The sequence below is a fragment of the Capricornis sumatraensis genome, chromosome 13 (genome assembly GCF_032405125.1).
Source record: "Capricornis sumatraensis isolate serow.1 chromosome 13, serow.2, whole genome shotgun sequence".
In the NCBI taxonomy this organism is placed as follows: domain Eukaryota; kingdom Metazoa; phylum Chordata; class Mammalia; order Artiodactyla; family Bovidae; genus Capricornis; species Capricornis sumatraensis.
The window spans coordinates 21,989,303-22,004,719 of NC_091081.1; the positions used below are offsets into that span (position 1 = coordinate 21,989,303).

The window sequence follows — 15,417 nt, forward strand, 5'->3', positions numbered from 1 at the left end:
CCTGCAGGGTCCTGCACTATGACAGAGTTGTAGTGATTTCTAAATTATGGGGATGTTCTTCATTATTATTTGAAGATTTGAGTTCCAGTTTTCTCTTTTCTAAAATGAGGGCAGAGTGATGAAGGAATAATGACATTGGATGTAGAAATATTACCAGCTTATTTTTTTAAATAAATTATAGAGATGTCCTTCAGTCTGTCTTATTTTTAAAAAAATCTACTTTGACAAAAAAAATTTGCTTACTCTTCAGTTTCATAAGATTAAAGGTAAAAAATTTGTATATCAAAATATGTTTGATATAACTATACTGATAATTAATAGTTTAAACAACTATAATGTGACATTTTGAACATTCCAAATAATTAAAGGCAAATAGTAAAACATTGTTTTATATTGAACTTCATGCACTAGCCCATGAAAATTGCAAGCTGTATGGCTCTGGTCACATTCCTTAACCTCTCTGGGCCTAGCTTTCTACTTTATAAGACGGGGCTGTAGCTAGCATCTTCCTTCCGTCCTTACAGAATCAGCGTGCAGATGTGTGCAGAGTTCTTGCCTATTATCATCACTGCTATCCATATGCTTTAATATAATAGCAGTATAAACATGGACTAGGCAATGTTTTCAAGAATCTTAGCACATTTTATAAAATAAGCCTAGCGCGTGGGCTCTTTGCTGCTAAGTCGCTTCAGTCGTGTCCGACTATGTGTGACCCCATAGACGGCAGCCCACCAGGCTCTCCCATCCCTGGGATTCTCCAGGCAAGAACACTGGAGTGGGCTGCCATTTCCTTCTCCAATGCATGAAAGTGAAAAGTGAAAGTGAAGTCGCTCAGTTGTGTCCGACTCTTAGCAACCCCATGGACTGCAGCCCGCCTCTGCAGGCTCCTCTGTCCATGAGATGTTCCAGGCAAGAGTACTGGAGTGGGGTGCCATTTCCTATTAAAAAAAAAACCCACAAAATTTGTTTTACAGAACTATCAAATACTCTTTCATTCCCTATTTCTTCTTCTGGCATCTAAATTATTTTTTTAAATAAGAAATTACCTCTCCTCAGCAGTGAATTCACAAAGGTCCTCTCATCATCTATAAGGTTCTTAAAACATCCACTAGGCAACACAGAAACTCTATTTAGAAATAGAGGAAAACATCCAAAAACTTATACAAGATCCTCCCCTTGCCAGAGTCTTTTTCAGGAAGTCGGGTGTACCCCGAGGTGCCAAGGTGCGACTCTCCATGGTGTAGGTGTGGCTGTAAAGCCAGATGAATAACCCACGCTTGCAGCCACACTGCCTGCCCACATTCCTGGTGCCCACGCCACATTGTCCTATGTTCTCTAGGAAGTCAGCTGTGCTGGCATAGCCTCGCTCCCTAGATTGCACAATGACATGAACTCAAAAGGCATTCTCATAGATAATAGCTGAAGCTTAGCAAGAGGCTGCTGATTACTGATGGTTTACAACATCCCACACTAATGGTGTGTTATTTCAAGTTGTGCTTTGACATCTGGGCTTTCAATCCCATGTGGGACCACCGTATATGTAATGGCCATACAGCAGCTGCAAGTGTATCTTGTTCACATCTGTCTTTCTCATGTACCCTGTCCTGAAGATTGCTTTTTAGTGCCACCACGTAACGCAGAGTGTTACATGGATCTAATGTGTGGGAGGTTAATGATATCAGCTCACAGTAACAGCTGGAGCTTTGTATGTGAAGGTCTTGGGAGGCTGCAGTCTTCTGTGCTCCAGTCATGTATTCAGTCAATCAATTCATCAAGTATCTTCTAGGTACCATGTATGTGCCAGGTACTGTGTTAGAACCACGTATATACAATAAGCAAGAGAGTGTAGTCCGAGTGTAGTCCAGGGAGGAAGACAGATGGAGTAGCAATTTTAATGATCTCTTTATGTCTCTTAAGTGTGACTCAAGGGCAGTATTCAATAACAGCAATGTTTTAAATTATTATTGGAATTTGTTTTCAACTTTGACAAAAAGTTCTATAAATTCATCTTTCAAAATAATCATATTTTCCTCTCTTCACATTATTTTTTGTATTAAGAACAGAGCTTTAAATATACACAGGGCTCTAAGAATTCTCCTCAGAACCCTAACAAATATCATGGATCCGTTCTTCTGTCAGTAAAATAAATTCCTCAAAGAGTGGGGTGAGGGAGCTAAGAAATCAAGAATATCTCACAGGAAGGCAATACATGGGGATTTCTTTTCTTTCACCTGTTGTCTCTTATCCTGGACAAAATTGTAAAAGTGGTAAATAATAAATGCTGAAAAATGGGGAAAAAATGGAAAGTAGGGGAAATTTACAAGATGTTCCCCTCAGACAGAAAGGTATTTCCAGTATCCTGCTATTACCACTTCTTTGAAAGGAAAAGAAGGTACCTAAACCACTGCCAACTCTTGCTCAGAAACTAATTCATAAATATATACTAAAATCACTTTTCATTGTTTGATGTGGAAAGTGATGGGCTGATTGAAGTGTTTTTGGAAGCTCATGCCTTGAAGTCTGCCTTCAACCAAAACCTCAAAAGCCCATCCCCGATCATCGATGTTTCCTTTGAGATTCACCGTTGAAATCGTATGATTCTCCTGTAACAGAGGCTTCCCAGACACGTAGAAGAAGCAGTACTTCAGCTTTTCTCATTTAGAAGGTACTGCAACTGCCTAGATTATTCAAAATGTTCATACAATTGGTGTTAATTTTTTTAATTAAAAAAATATTTTTAGGCCATGCAGTGGGCACGTGAGATCCAGCCGAAGATCAAATCCTCACCCCACTGCATTGAAAGTGTGGAGTCAACCACTGGACCACCACAGAAGTCCCAACTGGTGTTATTTTTAAAAATTAAATGGAAAGAGAAGAAAGGAGCATCTCCTCCATAACCCTGCTTTTACCTTCTCAGTCTTGTTTCCCATCACCTTCTATTATTACTCACCCTGCACTCCAGGCACATCAGTCTGGGTGAAGTTCCTTAGACAAGAAGGCTGAAAATAGAAATGGCAGGAAAATTTGGACAATTTTCTGTTTATTAAGGGACAGTCAGGTGATTGGGGCAGAGCCAAGGCAGGCAGCCTGCTTTTCTATAGTAAATGAGACTCAGAGACAAATATCCTCAGTTCAGTTCAGTTCAGTTCAGTCGCTCAGTCGTGTCCGACAAATATCCTCAGGGCCCCTTGATTCATCATGTTTTATCAACATGCTCCCACAGAACAGACACTTCTTTGGTCAGATGTTTTGCCTATGAGCTGGGCCTTAAATATTCCCTCTCTAGACTTAGTCAAGGGAGTTGATTATCTCCTATCTAGACTGTTCGCCACAATACTCAGCACTACTTGACAGAATGTATTTTTGTTGTGATTGTTGCTCTTTGCTCCTCCCACCCACCCACTCATTCAAATCATCAGCTACACGAGGACCATGTTTTGTTTTGTTGGTGTTCTCTACCAAACCTCCACTTCCTCAAGCAGTACCTGGCATGGCGTAGGTACCCAATAAACACACATCACTGTCATTCTTGTCAACTCACCTGAAAGGGGATGTGGGGCTTCTAATTACACATACTGGATATGAACGAATTTATAATCCTTACTGAAACTCTATGCAATCCACTTAAGGGATTTTAAAAATGAAAAAGAGACTAGGAATGAGGACGTCAATAAAGACAATTCTGACTACGCATTACACCCTTCCCTTCTCCCATTTCCTTATCCTGTCTTTCCCTTCCCCTCACAGCACCTATTAGCTTTTAATAGATTATAAAATTTACTTATGAATTATGCAAACTTGTCAGACCCATTCCTAGAAAGTAAGTACCAAGAAGACAGGGATGTTTCTTTATTTTACTCACAGATGGAGTATTCTAAGCACTAGAACAGTGCCTCATAATTAGTGGGTACTCAAAAATATTTTCAGAGTGAATGAGTGAAGAATACCCTCAGTGGGAGCTGAGGGTAGATGGGTGAATGGTAACTAAACAGGAGGCTAAAATCCACACAAGCAAGAAAATGGGATTTGAGTTGACAGAAACAAGCCAATTCACTCAGCAAAACAGTAAGTATGCTCAGGAATTGGTGCCTGTGGGTATGGGAATGCAAGGGAGTGGAAAATGGAACCACAGCAGGCAGAGTTCACCTGGACGCCAGTGGAAGATGAGGCTTTGCTCGCTAGAGGGACTGAGAAGAGGATTGTGGTTTAAAGACACAGCAAAACTGAGGGGAGGCATGTGCTTATAGAATACTTGTCTACTTACTGAACACTGAGACTCTAGCCCCTTTCTCTGCTTGACTTTGAGAAAACAACAGTTAGGCCTATTAAGTGACTCCCTCCTCCAACATCTCTCCACTGAACTAACCAGAGAGGAGGTGAGAGACTTTGTCTCTAGTTAAAACTTATGTCCAAAAGAAAACTCAGTAACCGACTTTGCAATGGCAACAGCAAGAAACTGGAAAGTCATGGACCCATGCCTTCACAACTCTAAGTTATTTCCAGAATAAATTGCTGGCAAAGTGATTAATCAAGTGAAGGAGGGAATAAATAATTGTTCAGAAATGGAAGGAGACAAAACTTTATTCCTCACACCTCCTTTCTCAGGAATCTCAAGTAAGATATGACATCTATCCTACCTGAGATAATATTTTGAGATATTACTACCTCAACAAGATATTAATAGAGAAAAAGGAAACACGGGGCCCAGAAAACAAAAGATATACACAGAAAAGAGGTGCAGAGAATCCTCAGAATCATGGAGAAATGTTTGACGACAACCATCATTCAAGGATGGTCCCAGGAACAAGAAGAACTGCCAGATGACTTAGATGTGATTGAACAGAATAAGATGCATGTTTACACTGGGAAGTCTGGAGATAAAATGACATTGCTTGATGACTAAGCAAATGTAAGAAAAAAAAAAAAAGAAATAATCATTAACTCTGGGAAAACCAAAGTTGTATATCAAAGGAAGTAAGAACATGGCCAGCCCTTAAGTCATATTTATATACTTTTGCCTATGCCCCAACCAGTAACACTGAAGAAGCTGAAGTTGAATGGTTCTATGAAGACCTACAAGACTTTTTAGAACTAACACCCCAAAAATATGTCCTTTTCATTATAGGGGACTGGAATGCAAAAGTAGGAAGTCAAGAAACACCTGGAGTAACAGGCAAATTTGGCCTTTGACTACAGAATGAAGCAGGGCAAAGGCTAATAGAGTTTTGCCAAGAGAACACACTGGTCATAGCAAACACCCTCTTCCAACAACATAAGAGAAGACTCTACATATGGACATCACCAGATGGTCAACACCAAAATCAGATTGATTATATTTGCAGTCAAAGATGGAGAAGCTCTATACAGTCAGCAAAAACAAGACCGGGAGCTGACTGTGGCTCAGATTATGAACTCCTTATTGCCAAATTCAGACTTAAATTGAAGAAAGTAGTGAAAACCGCTAGACCATTCAGGTATGACCTAAATCAAATCCCTTATGATTATACAGTGGAAGTGAGAAATAGATTTAAGGGACTAGATCTGATAGACAGAGTGCCTGATGGACTATGGACGGAGGTTCGTGACATTGTACAAAAGACAGGGATCAAGACCATCCCCATGGAAAAGAAGTGCAAAAAAGCAAAATGGCTGTCTGAGGAGGCCTTACAAATAGCTGTGAAAAGAAGAGAAGTGAAAAGCAGAAGAGAAAAGGAAAGATATAAGCATCTGAATGCAGAGATCCTAAGAATAGCAAGGAGAGATAAGAAAGCCTTCCTCAGTGATCAATGCAAGGATATAGAGGAAAACAACAGAATGGGAAAGACTAGAGATCTCTTCAAGAAAATTAGAGATACCAAGGGGACATTTCATGCAAAGATGGGCTCGATAAAGGACAGAAATGGTCTGGACCTAACAGAAGCAGTAGATATTAAGAAGAGGTGGCAAGAATACACAGAACTGTACAAAAGATATCTTCATGACCCCGATAATCACAATGGTGTGATCACCTACCTAGAGCCAGACACCTTGGAATGTGAAGTCAAGTGGCCCTTAGAAAGCATCACTACAAACAAAGCTAGAGGAGGTGATGGAATTCCAGTGGAGCTATTTCAAATCCTGAAAGATGATGCTGTGAAAGTGCTGCACTCAATATGCCAGCAAATTTGGAAAACTCAGCAGTGGCCACAGGACTGGAAAAGGTCAGTTTTCATTCCAATCCCAAAGAAAGGCGATGCCAAAGAATGCTCAAACTACCACACAATTGCACTCATCTCACATGAGAGTAAAGTAATGCTCAAAATTATCCAAGCCAGGCTTCAGCAATACGTGAGCCATGAAATTCCAGATGTTCAAGCTGGTTTTAGAAAAGGCAAAGGAACCAGAGATCAAATTGCCAACATCCGCTGGATCATGGAAAAAGCAAGAGAGTTCCAGAAAAACATCTATTTCTGCTTTATTGACTATGCCAAAGCCTTTGACTGTGTGGATCACAATAAACTGTGGAAAATTCTGAAAGAGATGGGAATACCAGACCACCTGACCTGTCTCTTGAGAAACCTGTATGCAGGTCAGGAAGCAACAGTTAGAATTGGACATGGAGCAACAGACTGGTTCCAAATAGGAATAGGAGTGCATCAAGGCTGTTTATTGTCACCCTGCTTATTTAACTTCTATGCAGAGTACATCATGAGAAATGCTGGGCTGGAAGAAGCACAAGCTGGAATCAAGATTGCTGGGAGAAATATCAATAAGCTCAGATACGCAGATGACACCACCCTTATGGCAGAAAGTGAAGAGGAACTAAAAAGCCTCTTGATAAAAGTGAACGAGGAGTGAAAAATTTGTTTTAAAACTCAACATTCAGAAAACTAAGATCATGGCATCTGATCCCATCACTTCTTGGGAAATAAATGGGGGAACAGTTGAAACAGTGTCAGACTTTATTTTGGGGGGCTTCCAAATCACTGCAGATGGTGATTCCAGCCATGAAATTAAAAGACACTTACTCTTTGGAAGGAAAGTTAGGAGCAACCTAGACAGCATATTCAAAAGCAGAGACATTACTTTGCTGTCTACTTAAGCTATGGTTTTTCCCGTGGTCATGTATGGATGTGAGAGTTGGACTGTGAAGAAAAGCTGAGCACCGAAGAACTGATGCTTTTGAACTGTGGTATTGGAGAAGACTCTTGAGAGTCTCTTGAACTGCAAGGAGGTCCAACCAGTCCATCCTAAAGGAAATCAGTCCTGGGTGTTCATTGGAAGGACTGATGCTAAAGCTGAAACTCCAATATTTTGGCCACCTCATGTGAAGAGTTGACTCATTGGAAAAGACTCTGATGCTGGAAGGGATTGGGGGCAGGAGGAGAAGGGGACGACAGAGGATGAGATGGCTGGATGGCATCACCAACTCAAGGGACATGAGTCTGAGTGAACTCCAGGAGTTGGTGATGTACAGGGAGGCCTGGCGTGCTGCAATTCATGGGATCACAAAGAGTTAGACACAAGTGAGTGACTGAACTGAACTGAATATGCAAATACTGTCAGTAAAATAAATTCCTGACAGAGTGGGCCAGAAGTTATGATAGCTCTGTGAGAAGAAAGGTGGTGCATGAAATAAGTGTGAAGAAAGGGGAGATGAGTGAAAAAGCTAAACCCTCTTTTCATTGGTAGGAAATTTTAGACTTTAACACAAACAAGGATGTAATGAACCCAACAGCTAAGATGGTCTGAAATTGGTTACTTCCAGGAAGCAGGAATCTAGAGTGAAAAGAGAGAGGGCAGGAGGCTTTTAAAAATACAAGCCTTCTAGTGCTATTTTACTTTTCCAATCATGTGTGCTTATAACTTACAGAAAACACAAACAGAAAGGAAACCCCCCCCCCCGAAAGAAACTGCACTGCCAAGAACAGGAAAGTCATAATGTAATTTCATCAACTTTTATCTTGCATGGCAATTACATCTTGGTTAATAGGGTTTTGACCTGTAAAATAATTGATGACTGAAATTTAAATATTTAGACCATGTATTGGAATGCATGATTTCTCTGTCATTTACTGAAAACTCTTCAGTACTTCACTAATGTTATATAGTGTAAAGCACATATCTAGCTGAAACATTGCTGGAAAAACAAGTTATCTATGCCAATAAGCTAAATAAGCTGCAGAAACAATTATTCTCTATGCGAACATAAAGAGGAAAACTCAAGTGATTTGCCAACGGAAGTGATGTTAAGTACAGGAATAAGTAGATAAAACCTCCCTTTGCTTGAGTTTGTGTCTGCAGCTGGAGGCTCAATCCGATTGGTGACTTTAAGAAAATGTCAAACGTGAGAGTTGTGAGTTAAGTTTTAATGGGGGCAACGTGAGGACCACAGTCGGGGAGATGGCACCCCAGAGAACTCTGAGAAACTGCTCCCAAGAGGCAGGTGGGGGAAGATCAGTATATATGTGATTTTGATGAAGGGGGATACTTGCCATCAAGCACATATTTTTCCAGATTTCTGCTACTCTCATGAAGCTTAGCTAGTCATGAGGAACAGTCATTACCACGAAGGATTTTAGTGCTTTTCTAGATGTGGGGAGATCTAAGAATTGGGTTCCTAAAATCAGCTCCTGAAAATATCTAACTATCTGAAGACTTGTCTTGCCAATTTTTTCCAAGTATGGAGTGCCTCTTTTCTCTCTCCACCCTGAACTCCTTTCAGGGGCTGTTGAAAATCAGCAGCTGCAGTAGCACATGATTTAATCCTTGTAGAAGCAGATAAGTAGGTAAGGCAGTGGCAAGTGCCCATTTGTAGTTAACAAGATCATCTCAAGCTTCTTTTTAAAGCACTGAACTCAGGTCTTCGTATACACTCCTTGCCCCTTTTATTTCCTGAATTACTCTAAGACACAGATGACCATATGTCCTAATTTTCCTAGAACAGTCTTGGAATCTTGTCTGCTTCTCTTTTAACTCTCAGAAGTGCCCAGTTGATCTTGATTTATATTTCTAATGAACAACATGCATTTACTTTTTATTAAGTAACAAAAATACAAGCATTTCATAACTTGTTTGCTCTCAAAAATTTGGAGAAATTTCCAATTCTTTTGTGGCGGTTTGTGAACTGTCAAAATTTTTTTTAAAGCAGGTTAAGTTGTAATATAAATTTTTCTTCTTAAAAAATTAAACAGTGTGTATGTTAAAACTATTTTCTAGTAACCTGGGAACAGTTGGTACTTCTTAAAAACTATGACTAAAATCTTTGCGGCAGAATTAAATTCAATATTCTAGGTGACATAATAGATTCTATTAAAACAGTTTAAGAATGTCTTCCAGTTGACTTTATTAACAGTTATAACAAGGATCTCAAAAGACTTCTCTCAGCAAATAGGTCTCATCCATCATTATGGCTGTTAAGAACCTAATCAGTTACCAACCAGGAAACATGCTTCTTCCACTACACAGACAAGCTCTGCAGGCTCAAGATGCCCAAATTTTCTTTAGGGTGAGAACACCAAGTCCTGCCAATCCTCTGAAGAAAGTTCCCATGTGATCCAGTAAGCCTGAAATACTCCTTTCACAGTGAGCAGTGCTGAAACAGATTTCATAATGAATTACTCAGTTTCAAGAGATTTAACATCGCTTGTTTTTCTGGAAGATACAGAGTTCCTTAGTTTTATTCAAATATGCAGTATCCCTGATATAAAGCATGTCTCATTATGAAGAGCTGTGATCTGTCTTAGCATTTTTTTTCTTGCTTTGCCACTTAAGTCACTGACTGTGGAAATTTCTTTTCAATTAAAATAAATACAAGATCCACTAGAAGGAAAACAAATCCTGTAATTTTGTTTTCAAGATATGGAATTACTGCATTTTTAAAAGTTGCTTTATAAGTGAGCTAATGTATTACACTGGATCATGCTACGGGGACAAATTCACTGCCTGCCCTAAACTAGTGAAAACAAAAGGAAAGCACTTTTCATCTCTATGAGAAAGTATGCCTGAGTTTTTGGGTCTGAGATCAGGTTTGCTTGGTAGCCTCAAAGAGCAATTTACCCTCTTTTTCAAAATTTGCTTTTGATCATTTCAGACAATTCATCCTTTCTGAATGAGAAAGAGTAGAAGAGAGGAATGTCGAATGAGGTTAAGTAAACGTAGAATCTGTCACATAAAGCAAGTTTAAAACCCTGTAACAGCATCCATGCAGGACAAACGGAAGCATTATTCTTTTGAAAACATTATTCTTTCAAACAGTGTGTAATGACATCCTCCCCAGAGATTTCTTCCATGAAAGGAAAAAAAAAAAAAACTTCCTCAGAAGTCATTTTCTAGATTTCCAGTATGAGTGAAGCACAGTGAAAAGTCAGACTTGTGGTTTTTTTTAGTGTAAGAAGATTCAAAATTAAAACTGAGAAAAGGGGCTCATAAGTTTCTCCACGTTCTTGTTTTCTGTTACTTATTAGTATTTCCATGATCCAAAAGGACATGTACAAGGAAAAGGTGGTCATTATTACCTTAGATTTGTATCAGCAAATGTATTCTTATTATAAACTTGAGCCAAACATATTCTCTGTTTTCGAGGGAGAAATATAGAAGACTCAAATATGCTAAATGTAAGACAATCCACTCAAGTTCCTTTTAAGTATATCATTTTCTTATGCTGAAATAACAACCTGTGGAATACATATCCGGTAGTCAGTACTGCTATTACCTCCTGAGGACTTAATCACAATTCGAAAATTTTATGTACAGTGTGGAGATTCCTTAAAAAATTGCAAATAGAACTACCTTATGACCCAGCAATCCCACTGCTGGGTATACACACCGAGGAAACCAGAATTGAAAGAGACACATGTACCCCAATGTTCATCGCAGCACTGTTTATAATAGCCAGGACATGGAAACAACCTAGATGTCCATCAGCAGATGAATGGATAAGAAAGCTTTGGTACATGTACACAATGGAGTATTACTCAGCCGTTAAAAAGAATTCATTTGAATCAGTTCTGATGAGATGGATGAAACTGGAGCCGATTATACAGAGTGAAGTAAGCCAGAAAGAAAAACACCAATACAGTATACTAACACATATATATGGAATTTAGAAAGATGGCAATGACGACCCTGTATGCAAGACAGGAAAAAAGACACAGCTGTGTATAACGGACTTTTGGACTCAGAGAGAGAGGGAGAGGGCGGGATGATTTGGGAGAATGGCATTCTATCATGTATACTATCATGTAAGAATTGAATCGCCAGTCTATGTCTGACGCAGGATACAGCATGCTTGGGGCTGGTGCATGGGGATCACCCACAGAGATGTTATGGGGAGGGAGGTGGGAGGGGGTTTCATGTTTGGGAACACATGTAAGAATTAAAGATTTTAAAATTTAATTTAAAAAATTAAAAAAAAAAAAAAAAAAAAAAAAGTTTGGTACTGGGATTCCCTGGTGGTCCACTGGTTAAGAATACATCTTGGAGTGCAGGGGACATTGGTTCGATCCCAGGTCTGGGAAGATTCCATATGCTTCGGGGCAACTAAGCCCGTGCACCACAACGACAGAGGCCTGAGGGCCCTAGAGCCTCTGCTCTGCAACAGGAGAAGCCACCACGATGAGAAGCCCGCACACAGCAACCAGAGAGCAGCCTTTGCTCTTATTTAATCAAATAAAATTTTTAAAATAGTTTTTGAAAGTTTGATATTACCTAAATATCAGAATTTGGCTTTTGTTTAGCTGTTTAAAATATGTTTAAACAACAAAAAAGAAAATAAGCAACTTATTTTGCTTATTCCAACTTATGCTTAATTAACGCAAGTTCAAATAAACAGTTTTCTTCAAAGATTTCAAAACTCTTGAATACATGTTGAATGGAATGGAAATGGAATGGAATGGAAAAAAGAAAGACACTGCAGAAAAGTCACAATTATGATGTTTATTTAGCAAAATAAACTTAGAGAAAGTTTTCTATTAAAAAAAAACATGAGAATTATATTCAAATTTTAGCTTCCCCATCTTCTTTGGTATTGAAATCAACAGTCAAATATTAAATATTTTATTTTGTAGTTAGTCATTGGGTCTGTAACAGTTTTCCATAGAAGGAAAATAGGAAACTAAGTTACCTGTAATTGTTTTACTTATTGAACAAACAACGGATGTATAAAAGCAGTCAATTATGTGTATGCATAAATCAACATCATCAAGGAAACGTTCATTCACTAATATATGTTTTCTCCTAGAGATATATCTCAAGTTTTTAACAACCTTTTGCCATTATTTTACCATGTTATCTAAACAGTAACCCAATATGCAGACACTGTTATTCACATGATTTTCTCCAAGGAAGTTGACACCATCATAACCAGGACTTACCAACACTTATTTTTAATATGATTACAACATTAAAAAAACTTTCTGTATTTTTCAGAATTGTGTGCCTCAGTCTTTCCATAAAATAGTATCTGGAGAGTGCTAATAGCATTAAATTAATATTAATAAAATCCAATTCTATCTAAGTCTCTTTCTCTTAAGAAGAAACAGTACTTAAAACCAGACTTTTTGTTCTTTTAAGAGTAGTATTATATGGATTCCTAATTCAGCCAAGCCAAACATTTCCAGAAACACCATGTGGCAATCAAGCTACCCTTATTTCTAATTCTTTGCCTCTCTGCATACTGAGTTCTCCATGTCCCTGATTCCTTGTGTGGAAGTACCTTCCCCTTAATTTGTTAAAAGAATCTGAAAAAAAAAAAATCCAGTAATAAACTAGGGCAATGAATTTTTCTTTTCTTTTTGCATAGACTTGTGACCACAAAACAATCAAGCCACTTATAGTTTTAATACTAACACTGTGATTGGGAACAAGAAGAATACAACCATAATAAAATACAGCTATCTATTAGAAGGACTGCATAGAGACATCTTTGGCCATGAAGACTCTGAGCCCTCTGGAAATAAGTCAGTTGCATTGCCAACATGACAAAGAAAATAGCAATGTTGAGAATCAGAAACAGTCTGGTGTATGAGGCGGACAGCGCTGGGGCTCTGCTGTGAGTCGTTGTCACCATCCGAGCCTGGCCAAACCGGCCATTCATCACATCACCGTTTTTGTGTTTCTCGTATGTTATGTCTGCGAAATCTAAAAGGTCTTTCATTTCTTCATCTTCATCTATGGGCAGTTCTTTCTGTGCTAAGATCTGAGCTTTCTGACGAACCTTTCTTTCATTGACTTCAATCTGTGCAAAAATATCAGGGACAGCATCCACGAATTTATAGCGCTTGCCTCCCCTTCGGTTCTTCTTGGACTTGCTCTGCCGCTGCTGCTGCTGCTGTGATATGGCAAAAATCCTGTCAATGGCCTCCTCGGTCTGTCTCTTATCTGAAAATCTTAGCAGGCGCTCAGCAGTCTTCCTGAAGCTGGCTGTGTTCCGGACGCGGGACAGGATCTGCTTCTCCAGCAACTGGAACACGGGCTTAAAATGCTGCAGGTTCTGTTCCACCAGAGCCGCATAGTCCTTCACCTCTGGGACAATGCTGCTCCTGATGGCTGAACTCCGGTCAAACAGAATTTTCTGCCGGTCAGCAATGACCTGCGCAAAGGCCGACTGCCCTGCGGTCTCTCCTGTCCACAGGTAAGTGGCGTAGGCATGCTCGCTGGTGGCCACAAACACATCCAGTTGCTGAGCGTCTCCGTGGATGCTGAAGCTCTGAACATCGACGGATGGCCCTATGAAGAGGTAAGCTGCCCTGGTGACGGGACTTCGGAGGTGCGTGGTGACATTCACGTAGTTTGTACCGTTGTAGGGATAGCCGCGAGGGTATGTCACTGAGGCAAAGGTTCCTTTCTCACTGTAGCCAGTATCATCCATCCAGTACATTTTATAGAGGCCATCTCGCTGCCTAATGAGAGCTCCATGGACCCCATCTACCACCGTCTCCTCGAAAGGAAAATCCACATTGTGAAAGAAGCTTGCTGCCCTCTCCAAGGGGCTGTCCTCTCCCAGGTGTATCTGATCCACAAGGAGGAGAAGCTGCGGATGCAGGAGGATCAGATTTCTCTGAACGTTCCTCAGGTGAAGCTGGGGGTTATAAGCACCCACACCCTCTCCTCGGATGAAAACCACCCCATTTTTCTCCACTGCGGCAACCACTCTCCCCTGACAGCTAGCTGCTGGGTCGTGCTTATATTTAGACCATTTTGATGAACAGTCTTCTGTGACCTGGCCCTCCCAGGGAGAAAAGCAACTCTTGGAGGCAGCTGGGGAAAACATCAAAACATTGTTGAAGAAGGTGTACTTCGGCCCGTAGAGAGCCTCAGTAATGAAAGGCACACCATTGGGAGCGAAGGTAAACGAGTTTTGATCAGGATGTTCATGCCCCGCGTTAAAATTCCTCCAGCCTTTGATCCAGTCTTTGTATTTGTTTCTGTGGACAATGTCATATATTGCACGTCCCCCTAGTTTTCCTGACTTGAAGGAAAGGAAAGATCTATTGATTTCTGCAGGCAGTGCACTTCCGTAAGTCACAACGCCCCAATCTTCAAAATAATGCAATGTCGGGGTGCCGAAATCGGGAGGGGGGACAGATTTCAAGCTGGCATCGTACCTGAAAGAATTAATTTTAAAAAAATTACATGATTTTCTGATAGAAGTGAAAGGACATATCAGCACAGTGATGCCACACGGCAACGTGGCTAGAGGAAACAACACACAAATGCTACCCAGAGCTGGCGTGTAGATTGCATTATGGACTTTTCTGAAAACACCCATGCACAATCAGCGTGTAGAGGAATGTCCCTGACGAATGGGAGACAAGTGTACCTTTACATCTGTGAAGGGTGTGAGCCTGAAGTGACCGCTGCTGATCATCTCTACACGGACCTGCCTCACTTAATGATTTCAGAACTGCCACCCAAATGAGACTGGGGCTCATAGAATTAAGCAGCTCACCCAAACCTCTAGTTGAGGGGCTCCTATTCTAGGAAACCACACACTAAGATTTAGACTCTAGGGACCTCCCTGGTGGTCCAGTGGTTAAGACCTCACCTTCCTATGCAGGGAGTTCAGGTTCAGTCCCTGGTTGGAGAGCAAAGATCCCATATGCCTCGTGAACAAGAAAGCAAAACATAAAACAGAAGCCATACTGTAACACATTCAATAAAATTTGTTAAATTTTTAAAACAAACTTTTAATTTTAAACAAACTTTAAAAATGGGCCACATCAAAAAAAAAAAATCTTTAAAAAAATATTTAGACTCTAGCAATCCTTGAGTGGCCCTCTCTGGTAGCTCAGCTGGTAAAAGAGTTCGCCTGCAATGCAGGAGACCCCGGTTCAATTCCTGGGTTGGGACGATCCCCCAGAGAAGGAACAGGCTACCCACTCTGGTGTTCTTGGGCTTCCATGGTGGCTCAGTTGGTAAAGAATCTGCCTGCAATGT

General features: G+C 40.2%; 1 protein-coding gene across 2 annotated transcripts in view; it reads right to left on the reverse strand.

Moving 5' to 3' along the window:
* Positions 1-12,004: 12,004 nt before the first annotated feature.
* DSE (dermatan sulfate epimerase) overlaps positions 12,005-15,417 on the reverse strand; it is an 81,742-nt gene continuing 78,329 nt past the window's right edge. For both annotated transcript variants that reach the window (XM_068985105.1, XM_068985106.1), the window contains one exon: positions 12,005-14,585. In XM_068985105.1, coding sequence (XP_068841206.1) covers positions 12,824-14,585 — 1,762 coding nt within the window. In that variant the 3' untranslated portion in view covers positions 12,005-12,823. The remainder of the gene's footprint in view (positions 14,586-15,417) is intronic.